Source organism: Mytilus trossulus, chromosome 8 (assembly GCF_036588685.1).
Source record: "Mytilus trossulus isolate FHL-02 chromosome 8, PNRI_Mtr1.1.1.hap1, whole genome shotgun sequence".
NCBI lineage: Eukaryota > Metazoa > Mollusca > Bivalvia > Mytilida > Mytilidae > Mytilus > Mytilus trossulus.
In genome coordinates, this window is record NC_086380.1 from 53,118,547 (window position 1) to 53,134,053 (window position 15,507).

The window sequence follows — 15,507 nt, forward strand, 5'->3', positions numbered from 1 at the left end:
TTTCTAGAGGTTATTGATGTGTAAACCGGGGCGGTTAACTCACAAACTGAATAAAAGTCCGAAGGACTTTTATGTCAAGTTTGTGAGTTAGAGACCCGGTTTACACACCAATAACCTCTAGAAAAAATGTGTTTAATCCTTATAATTCTTCAGCCAAACATACGCGATTATTAGTTTACATTATAACTTTGATGGCTACTATATGTACCATCAGATGCAAACTGTCATGTCGTAACTAAGGAGTACGCCGCCATCTTGACTTCTAAAAAACTTTTAAATGTTCGATAAATGCAAAAGAGTCTAAAATGAACTAGCACCTACCTCAAAAACTTCATTTTTATTAGATACTTTCCGAATTTGAAGCGTAATAGTAACGAAATAATCTTCCGTCTGAAAGTTTTCAACCGTATGACGTCGTGTTTTGCCATGACGTAAATTCGCCAATTCATTCGTGAAATTTCCCGGAATTTTATTTAAATTTATTTTTTATACATTTTCGAAGCTTTAGTGCATTTACTTTTTTTCTTTTTTTGGATTATATATGCATAAGAATAGAAACAACTGAGAAGTTTGTTGACAATATCATACATTTCTTATAGTTTTCCCAAACTATTCATATATTTTCAAGCTAGGAAAATAAACTCATCATAGATACTCCAGTGGCACGTCCTATCATCTTGAATATAGGAAGTGGACCCCGAGGTGAGTGCAGTCCAACCGAACCGACAAATATTTTGAACGATTGTATGATAAAACACGATACCCTCCCCCCCCCACCACCATTATACACTTTCTAATTAAACGAGAAGTACACACCCTCTACACCCTCTACAGCATTGAATCTGCAATAGAGTGTTACTAAAATTTAGAATCGGGTTATCTTAATCGTTAATTTCCTTCCAAACCCCTTAAAGCTTGTATCTGAAAACTAATCCCCTTTTGTCCTATATCTTTGATTATAGATAATGTTATACAGTTTATTTCCTGATTGACTTAAATCGGTTATTGTCGGTACGTTAATCTCACTTGAGGTACTTTCGTAAACTATTTAAGGAAAGGTAAAGTCACATCTATCTATGTATATAGCGATACCTGCATGTCACCTTTGAAGAGAAGTTGACAGTTTGTATATATATATATATAAGATTTAAATCATCACAATTTATAACCGAGAGATGGGTGTATTACGAGATTTACTTCGATTGAGGAACATATTTATCATAATTCTGACACCTATAATACTATTACCAATTATTTATAGCATTGAAACAAAGGTAAGATTTGTTTTCGTCTTTTCTTATTTAATGCAACTAATTACTAAGTAGTACACAATATTATTGAGGGGCCAGCTGAGTACTACCTCCGCGTGCGGGATTTTCTCGCTGTGTTGATGACCCATTAGTGGTCTTCGGCTGTTGTCTGCTCTTATGGTCGGGTTGTTGTCTTTTTGACATATTCATCATTTCCATTTTTAATTTTATTTACATTGCTAGACCACAAAAAGGACCAAATTGATGAATTATCCTACGAGATGAATATCCGTGTTTATGTATAATTTATGCAGGAACGTGTGTTCTTTTCTGTTTATGATATCCATATATTAACATACAATGTACGTGTAATGTACGTATACAATTTATAAAATTAGTCTTTACACATCTCTTCAACTCGTTTATTTTTTTGACAGCTGTGATTTATAAACACTTTTCAGAAATTAATGTTTTGTACATATTTACAAGGCGTATACACCTTCCGTTTTGCTAAATTCTGATAGAAAATGTATATGACCAAGAGTTTCGTTCGTACATGTAGTTCTTTGTCCGTTTCGTTCTTTGATTGATTTATGGTTGTTATTTATTTAAGTCTAGTGCTAATTTATTTATGTAAGAAGTGACGAGAATTATCTTTTCTTGTGTATATCATTGTCTGACAATCATACTTACATGTTCTTACTTAATCCTCTTCATGTTCTTGAACACATAATGCATTAACACCCTTGTTTCTGTTTCTGTAACACAAGTTTTTTTCCGTGGTTGAGTAACTAGCCCAGCGCACAACCCCCTTATAAGGAGGGACAGTGATTTCTTCATGAAGGTTTCCTTCCTCTAGATGAGTCGCTAGCCAAATTTCACGACTCCCATCTTGCCATTGGTTTTGTATCGAGTTTTCCTTCTCTTAGATAAACTGCTTCAGTTAACAGAGCTATGATCTTCATCTGACCAACTATTCACCCATAGCCAGATCGCTGGGGCAAGGTTGATGAGTGCTAGGGCATGTTCACACGCTGGTTGGCCTACACACCGCATCTCTGGGACCCTTGTTGCTCCGTGATACTGACAATCATACAGCATTATAAAGTTCACGAGTGCAAATATATAAGTGAAAAGTTTTGTTGCAACAAAAAATACATATGATTTTAGTAGCAAAAAAAAATCCCTGAAGAAAAGTACTAGTAGTCAACATGTTAAATGGAGAGTTGATACATGTAGGTAGCCACTTCACAGAATATTACTGTACGAGAGCAATGCAGAACATATTACTAACTATAACATGTATTTGAAAAAAAAATGAATTGTGAGAATATGTAAATATATTTTAATTGACTGTTGGTTACTTAACCTCCAGTGGTAAATATTTCATGTACTGGTTCAGGACTATTTAATTGTGTTTGAAATCTGCTGTAAGCAAAAACTGAAAGACTCTGTTTTGCCGCAAATAAAAAAAAAAAAGATCCTACAGTCCTTGATAGAATGTAAACAAACCGTTATGCATGTACAAACAAAAAGAATCAGTACAAACAAAAAAATCTGGCAATTTGCCATCAGACACAGCATCGTCGACCTACATTGAAAATTCCATTTACTAACTTAAACCGAAACCTCGTAAACAATCCCTTTTTTCCTGGTACACTTAAAATGTAGATAAACAAATATTTTAAAATAGCCAATTTCAAACTTATGTTGATGTAAATAGTGATAAGAGATGTGAAACGACGATCAGTCCCTTATTCAACAAGATTTTTTGTGCAGGAGAAAAAAATGAACCGTACTGAAACATCATAAAATAAAACGTCCAATACAATTTTTTTATACGTCCGTCCATCCGTGTCTGTCTGTCTGTCTGTCTGTCTGTCTGTCTGTCTGTCTGTCTGTCTGTCTGTCTGTCTGTCTGTCTGTCTGTCTGTCTGTCTGTCTGTCTGTCTGTCTGTTCGTCCGTCCGTCCGTCTGTCTGTCTGTCTGTCTGTCCGGCGTAAACATGTTGCACCGTAACTTGAGAACGACTTATCCAATTTCATGAAACTTAATATAGTTGTTTCTTGTGATGGTCAAATGATCTGTATACTTTTTGGTGAAAATAAGATTTAAACTTTTTGATTTACGGCACTTTGTAGCTAAAACAGGGGTGTGTAATCATTATATCTGTATACTTTTTGGTGATGATTCAAAATTTCATTTTTGAGTTATTGAGTATTTTGAGTATTTTGTAAAAAAAGGGGAGGGTTTTTTACATGTCGCGCCATATCTAAAAATCGATTTATGATTATTGCTACAAAATTTACACATTTCTTTGTTATATTAATCTAAGATCTTTATACTTTTTAATGGTGATTCATATTTCATTTTTGAGTGATTGAGTATTTTGTAAAAAATGGGAAGGTTTTTTTTACATGTTGCGCCTTATCTCTATAACAATTTATGATTATTGCTTAAAACTTAACACACTTCTTTTTTATATTTATCTAAAGATCTGTATACTTTTTGGTGATGATTCAAAAAAAAAAATTTGAGTTATTGAGTATTTTGTTAAACAGGGGAGGTTTTTTTTACATGTCGCGCCGTATCTCAAAAATAATTTATGATTATTGCTTAAAACTTTACACACTACTTTGTTATATTAATCTAAAGATCTGTATACTTTTTGGATTTTATTCAAAATTTTATTTCAGTGATATTTAGTTTTTTGTAAAAAAAAAAAACCAGGGTGGGGGGTTTCCCGCCGTGTCTCAAAAACTATAAATAGTTATTGCTTAAAACTTTCTCAGAAACTATTGATGATTATTGCATATAACTTCCACATAAGATGTCGGGCGTATCATGCGCTCATGGCGAAGCTGTTTATTAAACAACAAATATAGTCGAATAAATTTAAAGAACTGTACAGTACTTTTATTTGGTAGATTTCTGAGATAAACAATGCTGTCTAGTGCAAGTTCTGTGTGATTCTTTGGTGTTTTTTTTTATTCAGAGGATAATGATGCTAAAACAAATAAAACAAAGAATCTTTCATTTCTCTTTATTACATTTCAAACCTGAATCGGACAATCGTGTAGTAAATCAAACTTTCTGTTTCCATTATATAAGATATCCTTACGCATTTTTGTCATTTTTTTATGAGTAGGCGCAGTCAAAGAATTATGTTGTATTGGAATATTTTACATGGTCCAGCAAAGACTTTATTTCTATAAAAAGAAACTAACTGTTTGGATCCGGACCGATGGCTTTTTTTCTATTCCGTGATTTTTGTATTTTTTTTATTATAAGTTTTGTTTGCTCATTTTACATTTTATTTTATAACTAATGTTTATCCATTATTCGCTTATTCTTAATCAAGTCAAGTCCCTCTTTGAAAAATCACACTTCAAGATATAAAAGTGTCGTGTTATCGAAGGTGTCTGAGGACTAATATATGTCCTAAGACCCTCTTAAGAGAATTGTTACTCTAAGTCGTGTTATCGAAGGTGTCTGAGGACTTATATATGTCCTAAGACCCTCTTAGGAGAATTGTTACTCTAAGTCGTGTCATCGAAGGTGTCTGAGGACTAATATATGTCCTAAGACCCTCTTAAGAGAATTGTTACTCTAAGTCGTGTTATCGAAGGTGTCTGAGGACTTATATATGTCCTAAGACCCTCTTAGGAGAATTGTTACTCTAAGTCGTGTCATCGAAGGTGTCTGAGGACTAATATATGTCCTAAGACCCTCTTAAGAGAATTGTTACTCTAAGTCGTGTTATCGAAGGTGTCTGAGGACTTATATATGTCATAAGACCCTCTTAAAAGAATTGTAACTCTAAGTCGTGTTATCGAAGGTGTCTGAGGACTTATATATGTCCTAAGACCCTCTTAAAAGAATTGTAACTCTAAGTCGTGTTATCGAAGGTGTCTGAGGACTAATGTATGTCCTAAGACCCTCTTAGGAGAATTGTTAATCTAAGTCGTGTCATCGAAGATATCTGAGGACTAATATATGTCCTAAGACCCTCTTAGGAGAATTGTTACTCTAAGTCGTGTTATCGAAGGTGTCTGAGGACTAATATATGTCCTAAGACCGTCTTAGGAGAATTGTTACTCTAAGTCGTGTCATCGAAGGTATCTGAGGACTAATATATGTCATAAGACCCTCTTAAAAGAATTGTAACTCTAAATCGTGTTATCGAAGGTGTCTGAGGACTAATATATGTCCTAAGACCCTCTTAAGAGAATTGTTACTCTAAATCGTGTTATCGAAGGTGTCTGAGGGCTAATATATGTCCTAAGACCCTCTTAAGAGAATTGTTACTCTAAGTCGTGTTATCGAAGGTGTCTGAGGACTAATATATGTCCTAAGACCCTCTTAGGAGAATTGTTACTCTAAGTCGTGTTATCGAAGGTGTCTGAGGACTAATATATGTCCTAAGACCCTCTTAGGAGAATTGTTACTCTAAGTCGTGTCATCGAAGGTGTCTGAGGACTAATATATGTCCTAAGACCCTCTTAGGAGAATTGTTACTCTAAGTCGTGTTATCGAAGGTGTCTGAGGACTAATATATGTCTTAAGACCGTCTTAAGAGAATTGTTACTCTAAGTCGTGTTATCGAAGGTGTCTGAGGACTAATGTATGTCCTAAGACCCTCTTAGGAGAATTGTTACTCTAAGTCGTGTTATCGAAGGTGTCTGAGGACTAATATATGTCATAAGACCCTCTTAAGAGAATTGTTACTCTAAGTCGTGTTATCGAAGGTGTCTGAGGACTAATATATGTCCTAAGACCCTCTTAGGAGAATTGTTACTCTAAGTCGTGTCATCGAAGGTGTCTGAGGACTAATATATGTCATAAGACCCTCTTAAGAGAATTGTTACTCTAAGTCGTGTCATCGAAGGTGTCTGAGGACTAATATATGTCATAAGACCCTCTTAAGAGAATTGTTACTCTAAGTCGTGTCATCGAAGGTGTCTGAGGACTAATATATGTCATAAGACCGTCTTAAGAGAATTGTTACTCTAAGTCGTGTCATCGAAGGTGTCTGAGGACTAATATATGTCCTAAGACCCTCTTAGGAGAATTGTTACTCTAAGTCGTGTTATCAAAGGTGTCTGAGGACTAATATATGTCATAAGACCCTCTTAAGAGAATTGTTACACTAAGTCGTGTTATCGAAGGTGTCTGAGGACTAATATATGTCCTAAGACCCTCTTAAGAGAATTATTACTCTAAGTCGTGTTATCGAAGGTGTCTGAGGACTAATATATGTCATAAGACCCTCTTAGGAGAATTGTTACTCTAAGTCGTGTTATCGAAGGTGTCTGAGGACTAATATATGTCATAAGACCCTCTTAAGAGAATTGTTACTCTAAGTCGTGTTATCGAAGGTGTCTGAGGACTAATATATGTCATAAGACCCTCTTAAGAGAATTGTTACACTAAGTCGTGTTATCGAAGGTGTCTGAGGACTAATATATGTCATAAGACCCTCTTAAGAGAATTGTTACTCTAAGTCGTGTCATCGAAGGTGTTTGAGGACTAATATATGTCATAAGACCCTCTTAAGAGAATTGTTACTCTAAGTCGTGTCATCGAAGGTGTCTGAGGACTAATATATGTCATAAGACCCTCTTAAGAGAATTGTTACTCTAAGTCGTGTTATCGAAGGTGTCTGAGGACTAATATATGTCATAAGACCCTCTTAAGAGAATTGTTACTCTAAGTCGTGTTATCGAAGGTGTCTGAGGACTAATATATGTCATAAGACCCTCTAAGAGAATTGTTACTCTAAGTCGTGTTATCGAAGGTGTCTGAGGACTAATATATGTCATAAGACCCTCTTAAGAGAATTGTTACTCTAAGTCGTGTCATCGAAGGTGTCTGAGGACTAATATATGTCATAAGACCCTCTAAGAGAATTGTTACTCTAAGTCGTGTTATCGAAGGTGTCTGAGGACTAATATATGTCATAAGACCCTCTTAAGAGAATTGTTACTCTAAGTCGTGTTATCGAAGGTGTCTGAGGACTAATATATGTCCTAAGACCCTCTTAGGAGAATTGTTACTCTAAGTCGTGTCATCGAAGGTGTCTGAGGACTAATATATGTCATAAGACCCTCTTAGGAGAATTGTTACTCTAAGTCGTGTCATCGAAGGTGTCTGAGGACTAATATATGTCCTAAGACCCTCTTAAGAGAATTGTTTCTCTAAGTCGTGTTATCGAAGGTGTCTGAGGACTTATATATGTCCTAAAACCCTCTTAGGAGAATTGTTACTCTAAGTCGTGTCATCGAAGCTGTCTGAGGACTAATATATGTCCTAAGAACCTCTTAGGAGAATTGTTACTCTAAGTCGTGTCATCGAAGGTGTTTGAGGACTAAAATATGTCATAAGAACCTCTTAGGAGAATTGTTACTCTAAGTCGTGTCATCGAAGGTGTCTGAGGACTAATATATGTCATAAGACCCTCTAAGAGAATTGTTACTCTAAGTCGTGTTATCGAAGGTGTCTGAGGACTAATATATGTCATAAGACCCTCTTAAGAGAATTGTTACTCTAAGTCGTGTTATCGAAGGTGTCTGAGGACTAATATATGTCCTAAGACCCTCTTAGGAGAATTGTTACTCTAAGTCGTGTCATCGAAGGTGTCTGAGGACTAATATATGTCATAAGACCCTCTTAAGAGAATTGTTACTCTAAGTCGTGTTATCGAAGGTGTCTGAGGACTAATATATGTCATAAGACCCTCTTAAGAGAATTGTTACTCTAAGTCGTGTCATCGAAGGTGTCTGAGGACTAATATATGTCATAAGACCCTCTAAGAGAATTGTTACTCTAAGTCGTGTTATCGAAGGTGTCTGAGGACTAATATATGTCCTAAGACCGTCTTAGGAGAATTGTTACTCTAAGTCGTGTTATCGAAGCTGTCTGAGGACTAATATATGTCGTAAGACCCTCTTAGGAGAATTGTTACTCTAAGTCGTGTCATCGAAGGTGTCTGAGGACTAATATATGTCGTAAGACCCTCTTAGGAGAATTGCTACTCTAAGTCGTGTTATCGAAGGTGTCTGAGGACAAATATATGTCATAAGACCCTCTTAGGAGAATTGTTACTCTAAGTCGTGTTATCGAAGGTGTCTGAGGACTAATATATGTCCTAAGACCCTCTTAGGAGAATTGTTTCTCTAAGTCGTGTCATCGAAGGTGTTTGAGGACTAATATATGTCATAAGACCCTCTTAAGAGAATTGTTACTCTAAGTCGTGTCATCGAAGGTGTTTGAGGACTAATGTATGTCATAAGACCGTCTTAGGAGAATTGTTACTCTAAGTCGTGTCATCGAAGGTGTCTGAGGACTAATATATGTCCTAAGATCCTCTTAAGAGAATTGTTACTCTAAGTCGTGTCATCGAAGGTGTCTGAGGACTAATATATGTCCTAAGACCCTCTTAAGAAAATTGTTACTCTAAGTCGTGTCATCGAAGGTGTCTGAGGACTAATATATGTCATAAGACCCTCTTAGGAGAATTGTTACTCTAAGTCGTGTTATCGAAGGTGTCTGAGGACTAATATATGTCCTAAGACCGTCTTAGGAGAATTGTTACTCTAAGTCGTGTTATCGAAGCTGTCTGAGGACTAATATATGTCGTAAGACCCTCTTAAGAGAATTGTTACTCTAAGTCGTGTCATCGAAGGTGTCTGAGGACTAATATATGTCCTTAGACCCTCTTAGGAGAATTGTTACTCTAAGTCGTGTTATCGAAGGTGTCTGAGGACTAATATATGTCCTAAGACCCTCTTAAGAGAATTGTTACTCTAAGTCGTGTCATCGAAGGTGTCTGAGGACTAATATATGTCGTAAGACCCTCTTAAGAAAATTGTTACTCTAAGTCGTGTTATCGAAGGTGTCTGAGGACTAATATATGTCGTAAGACCCTCTTAAGAAAATTGTTACTCTAAGTCGTGTCATCGAAGGTGTCTGAGGACTAATATATGTCGTAAGACCCTCTTAAGAAAATTGTTACTCTAAGTCGTGTTATCGAAGGTGTCTGAGGACTAATATATGTCCTAAGACCCTCTTAAGAGAATTGTTACTCTAAGTCGTGTCATCGAAGGTGTTTGAGGACTAATATATGTCCTAAGACCCTCTTAAGAGAATTGTTACTCTAAGTCGTGTTATCGAAGGTGTCTGAGGACTAATATATGTCATAAGATCCTCTTAAGAGAATTGTTACTCTAAGTCGTGTTATCGAAGGTGTCTGAGGACTAATATATGTCCTAAGACCCTCTTAGGAGAATTGTTACTCTAAGTCGTGTTATCGAAGGTGTCTGAGGACTAATATATGTCCTAAGACCGTCTTAGGAGAATTGTTACTCTAAGTCGTGTTATCGAAGCTGTCTGAGGACTAATATATGTCGTAAGACCCTCTTAAGAGAATTGTTACTCTAAGTCGTGTCATCGAAGGTGTCTGAGGACTAATATATGTCCTAAGACCCTCTTAGGACAATTGTTACTCTAAGTCGTGTTATCGAAGGTGTCTGAGGACTAATATATGTCCTAAGACCGTCTTAGGAGAATTGTTACTCTAAGTCGTGTTATCGAAGCTGTCTGAGGACTAATATATGTCGTAAGACCCTCTTAAGAGAATTGTTACTCTAAGTCGTGTTATCGAAGGTGTATAAGGACTAATATATGTCCTAAGACCCTCTTAGGAGAATTGTTACTCTAAGTCGTGTCATCGAAGGTGTCTGAGGACTAATATATGTCCTAAGACCCTCTTAAGAGAATTGTTACTCTAAGTCGTGTCATCGAAGGTGTCTGTGGACTAATATATGTCCTAAGACCCTCTTAGGAGAATTGTTACTCTAAGTCGTGTCATCGAAGGTGTCTGAGGACTAATATATGTCCTAAGATCCTCTTAAGAGAATTGTTACTCTAAGTCGTGTCATCGAAGGTGTCTGTGGACTAATATATGTCGTAAGACCCTCTTAAGAAAATTGTTACTCTAAGTCGTGTTATCGAAGGTGTCTGAGGACTAATATATGTCGTAAGACCCTCTTAAGAAAATTGTTACTCTAAGTCGTGTCATCGAAGGTGTCTGAGGACTGATATATGTCCTAAGACCCTCTTAGGAGAATTGTTACTCTAAGTCGTGTCATCGAAGGTGTTTGAGGACTAATATATGTCCTAAGACCCTCTTAAGAGAATTGTTACTCTAAGTCGTGTTATCGAAGGTGTCTGAGGACTAATGTATGTCCTAAGACCCTCTTAAGAGAATTGTTACTCTAAGTCGTGTTATCGAAGGTGTCTGAGGACTAATATATGTCCTAAGACCCTCTTAAGAGAATTGTTACTCTAAGTCGTGTTATCGAAGCTGTCTGAGGACTAATATATGTCCTAAGACCCTCTAAGGAGAATTGTTACTCTAAGTCGTGTAATCGAAGGTGTCTGAGGACTAATATATGTCATAAGACCCTCTTAGGAGAATTGTTACTCTAAGTCGTGTCATCGAAGGTGTCTGAGGACTAATATATGTCCTAAGACCCTCTTAAGAGAATTGTTACTCTAAGTCGTGTTATCGAAGGTGTCTGAGGACTAATATATGTCCTAAGACCCTCTTCAGAGAATTGTTACTCTAAGTCGTGTAATCGAAGGTGTCTGAGGACTAATATATGTCATAAGACCCTCTTAGGAGAATTGTTACTCTAAGTCGTGTCATCGAAGGTGTCTGAGGACTAATATATGTCATAAGACCCTCTTAGGAGAATTGTTACTCTAAGTCGTGTCATCGAAGCTGTCTGAGGACTAATATATGTCCTAAGACCCTCTTAAGAGAATTGTTACTCTAAGTCGTGTCATCGAGGACTAATATATGTCCTACGACCCTCTTAAGAGAATTGTTACTCTAAGTCGTGTTATCGAAGGTGTTTGAGGTCTAATATATGTCCTAAGACCCTCTTAAGAGAATTGTTACTCTAAGTCGTGTCATCGAAGGTGTCTGAGGACTAATATATGTCATAAGACCCTCTTAAGAAAATTGTTAATCTAAGTCGTGTTATCGAAGGTGTCTGAGGACTAATATATGTCATAAGACCCTCTTAGGAGAATTGTTACTCTAAGTCGTGTTATCGAAGGTGTCTGAGGTCTAATATATGTTCTTAGACCCTCTTAAGAGATTTGTTACTCTAAGTCGTGTCATCGAAGCTGTTTGAGGACTAATATATGTCCTAAGACCCTCTTAAAAGAATTGTTACTCTAAGTCGTGTTATCGAAGGTGTCTGAGGACTAATATATGTCCTAAGACCCTCTTAGGAGAATTGTTACTCTAAGTCGTGTCATCGAAGGTGTCTGAGGACTAATATATGTCCTAAGACCCTCTTAGGAGAATTGTTTCTCTAAGTCGTGTCATCGAAGGTGTTTGAGGACTAATATATGTCATAAGACCCTCTTAAGAGAATTGTTACTCTAAGTCGTGTCATCGAAGGTGTTTGAGGACTAATGTATGTCATAAGACCGTCTTAGGAGAATTGTTACTCTAAGTCGTGTCATCGAAGGTGTCTGAGGACTAATATATGTCCTAAGATCCTCTTAAGAGAATTGTTACTCTAAGTCGTGTCATCGAAGGTGTCTGAGGACTAATATATGTCCTAAGACCCTCTTAAGAAAATTGTTACTCTAAGTCGTGTCATCGAAGGTGTCTGAGGACTAATATATGTCATAAGACCCTCTTAGGAGAATTGTTACTCTAAGTCGTGTTATCGAAGGTGTCTGAGGACTAATATATGTCCTAAGACCGTCTTAGGAGAATTGTTACTCTAAGTCGTGTTATCGAAGCTGTCTGAGGACTAATATATGTCGTAAGACCCTCTTAAGAGAATTGTTACTCTAAGTCGTGTCATCGAAGGTGTCTGAGGACTAATATATGTCCTAAGACCCTCTTAGGAGAATTGTTACTCTAAGTCGTGTTATCGAAGGTGTCTGAGGACTAATATATGTCCTAAGACCCTCTTAAGAGAATTGTTACTCTAAGTCGTGTCATCGAAGGTGTCTGAGGACTAATATATGTCGTAAGACCCTCTTAAGAAAATTGTTACTCTAAGTCGTGTTATCGAAGGTGTCTGAGGACTAATATATGTCGTAAGACCCTCTTAAGAAAATTGTTACTCTAAGTCGTGTCATCGAAGGTGTCTGAGGACTAATATATGTCGTAAGACCCTCTTAAGAAAATTGTTACTCTAAGTCGTGTTATCGAAGGTGTCTGAGGACTAATATATGTCCTAAGACCCTCTTAAGAGAATTGTTACTCTAAGTCGTGTCATCGAAGGTGTTTGAGGACTAATATATGTCCTAAGACCCTCTTAAGAGAATTGTTACTCTAAGTCGTGTTATCGAAGGTGTCTGAGGACTAATATATGTCATAAGATCCTCTTAAGAGAATTGTTACTCTAAGTCGTGTTATCGAAGGTGTCTGAGGACTAATATATGTCCTAAGACCCTCTTAGGAGAATTGTTACTCTAAGTCGTGTTATCGAAGGTGTCTGAGGACTAATATATGTCCTAAGACCGTCTTAGGAGAATTGTTACTCTAAGTCGTGTTATCGAAGCTGTCTGAGGACTAATATATGTCGTAAGACCCTCTTAAGAGAATTGTTACTCTAAGTCGTGTCATCGAAGGTGTCTGAGGACTAATATATGTCCTAAGACCCTCTTAGGACAATTGTTACTCTAAGTCGTGTTATCGAAGGTGTCTGAGGACTAATATATGTCCTAAGACCGTCTTAGGAGAATTGTTACTCTAAGTCGTGTTATCGAAGCTGTCTGAGGACTAATATATGTCGTAAGACCCTCTTAAGAGAATTGTTACTCTAAGTCGTGTTATCGAAGGTGTATAAGGACTAATATATGTCCTAAGACCCTCTTAGGAGAATTGTTACTCTAAGTCGTGTCATCGAAGGTGTCTGAGGACTAATATATGTCCTAAGACCCTCTTAAGAGAATTGTTACTCTAAGTCGTGTTATCGAAGGTGTCTGAGGACTAATATATGTCCTAAGATCCTCTTAAGAGAATTGTTACTCTAAGTCGTGTCATCGAAGGTGTCTGTGGACTAATATATGTCCTAAGACCCTCTTAGGAGAATTGTTACTCTAAGTCGTGTCATCGAAGGTGTCTGAGGACTAATATATGTCCTAAGATCCTCTTAAGAGAATTGTTACTCTAAGTCGTGTCATCGAAGGTGTCTGTGGACTAATATATGTCGTAAGACCCTCTTAAGAAAATTGTTACTCTAAGTCGTGTTATCGAAGGTGTCTGAGGACTAATATATGTCGTAAGACCCTCTTAAGAAAATTGTTACTCTAAGTCGTGTCATCGAAGGTGTCTGAGGACTGATATATGTCCTAAGACCCTCTTAGGAGAATTGTTACTCTAAGTCGTGTCATCGAAGGTGTTTGAGGACTAATATATGTCCTAAGACCCTCTTAAGAGAATTGTTACTCTAAGTCGTGTTATCGAAGGTGTCTGAGGACTAATGTATGTCCTAAGACCCTCTTAAGAGAATTGTTACTCTAAGTCGTGTTATCGAAGGTGTCTGAGGACTAATATATGTCCTAAGACCCTCTTAAGAGAATTGTTACTCTAAGTCGTGTTATCGAAGCTGTCTGAGGACTAATATATGTCCTAAGACCCTCTAAGGAGAATTGTTACTCTAAGTCGTACAATCGAAGGTGTCTGAGGACTAATATATGTCATAAGACCCTCTTAGGAGAATTGTTACTCTAAGTCGTGTCATCGAAGGTGTCTGAGGACTAATATATGTCCTAAGACCCTCTTAAGAGAATTGTTACTCTAAGTCGTGTTATCGAAGGTGTCTGAGGACTAATATATGTCCTAAGACCCTCTTCAGAGAATTGTTACTCTAAGTCGTGTAATCGAAGGTGTCTGAGGACTAATATATGTCATAAGACCCTCTTAGGAGAATTGTTACTCTAAGTCGTGTCATCGAAGGTGTCTGAGGACTAATATATGTCATAAGACCCTCTTAGGAGAATTGTTACTCTAAGTCGTGTCATCGAAGCTGTCTGAGGACTAATATATGTCCTAAGACCCTCTTAAGAGAATTGTTACTCTAAGTCGTGTCATCGAGGACTAATATATGTCCTACGACCCTCTTAAGAGAATTGTTACTCTAAGTCGTGTTATCGAAGGTGTTTGAGGTCTAATATATGTCCTAAGACCCTCTTAAGAGAATTGTTACTCTAAGTCGTGTCATCGAAGGTGTCTGAGGACTAATATATGTCATAAGACCCTCTTAAGAAAATTGTTAATCTAAGTCGTGTTATCGAAGGTGTCTGAGGACTAATATATGTCATAAGACCCTCTTAGGAGAATTGTTACTCTAAGTCGTGTTATCGAAGGTGTCTGAGGTCTAATATATGTTCTTAGACCCTCTTAAGAGATTTGTTACTCTAAGTCGTGTCATCGAAGCTGTTTGAGGACTAATATATGTCCTAAGACCCTCTTAAAAGAATTGTTACTCTAAGTCGTGTTATCGAAGGTGTCTGAGGACTAATATATGTCCTAAGACCCTCTTAGGAGAATTGTTACTCTAAGTCGTGTCATCGAAGGTGTCTGAGGACTAATATATGTCCTAAGACCCTCTTAGGAGAATTGTTACTCTAAGTCGTGTTATCGAAGGTGTCTGAGGTCTAATATATGTCCTAAGACCCTCTTAAGAGAATTGTTACTCTAAGTCGTGTCATCGAAGGTGTCTGAGGACTAATATATGTCATAAGACCCTCTTAAGAAAATTGTTAATCTAAGTCGTGTTATCGAAGGTGTCTGAGGACTAATATATGTCATAAGACCCTCTTAGGAGAATTGTTACTCTAAGTCGTGTTATCGAAGGTGTCTGAGGTCTAATATATGTCCTAAGACCCTCTTAAGAGAATTGTTACTCTAAGTCGTGTCATCGAAGCTGTTTGAGGACTAATATATGTCCTAAGACCCTCTTAAAAGAATTGTTACTCTAAGTCGTGTTATCGAAGGTGTCTGAGGACTAATATATGTCCTAAGACCCTCTTAGGAGAATTGTTACTCTAAGTCGTGTCATCGAAGGTGTCTGAGGACTAATATATGTCCTAAGACCCTCTTAGGAGAATTGTTACTCTAAGTCGTGTCATCGAAGGTGTCTGAGGACTAATATATGTCATAAGACCGTCTTAGGAGAATTGTTACTCTAAGTCGTGTTATCGAAGCTGTCTGAGGACT

General features: G+C 37.1%; 1 protein-coding gene across 1 annotated transcript in view; it reads left to right on the forward strand.

The window, feature by feature from the left end:
• Positions 1 to 1,063: 1,063 nt before the first annotated feature.
• Positions 1,064 to 15,507, forward strand: part of LOC134681131 (Na(+)/citrate cotransporter-like) — a 38,649-nt gene continuing 24,205 nt past the window's right edge. Inside the window, exon 1 of the mRNA XM_063540580.1 lies at positions 1,064 to 1,274. Within this exon, the coding sequence (XP_063396650.1) occupies positions 1,176 to 1,274 (99 nt within the window). The 5' untranslated portion in view covers positions 1,064 to 1,175. The remainder of the gene's footprint in view (positions 1,275 to 15,507) is intronic.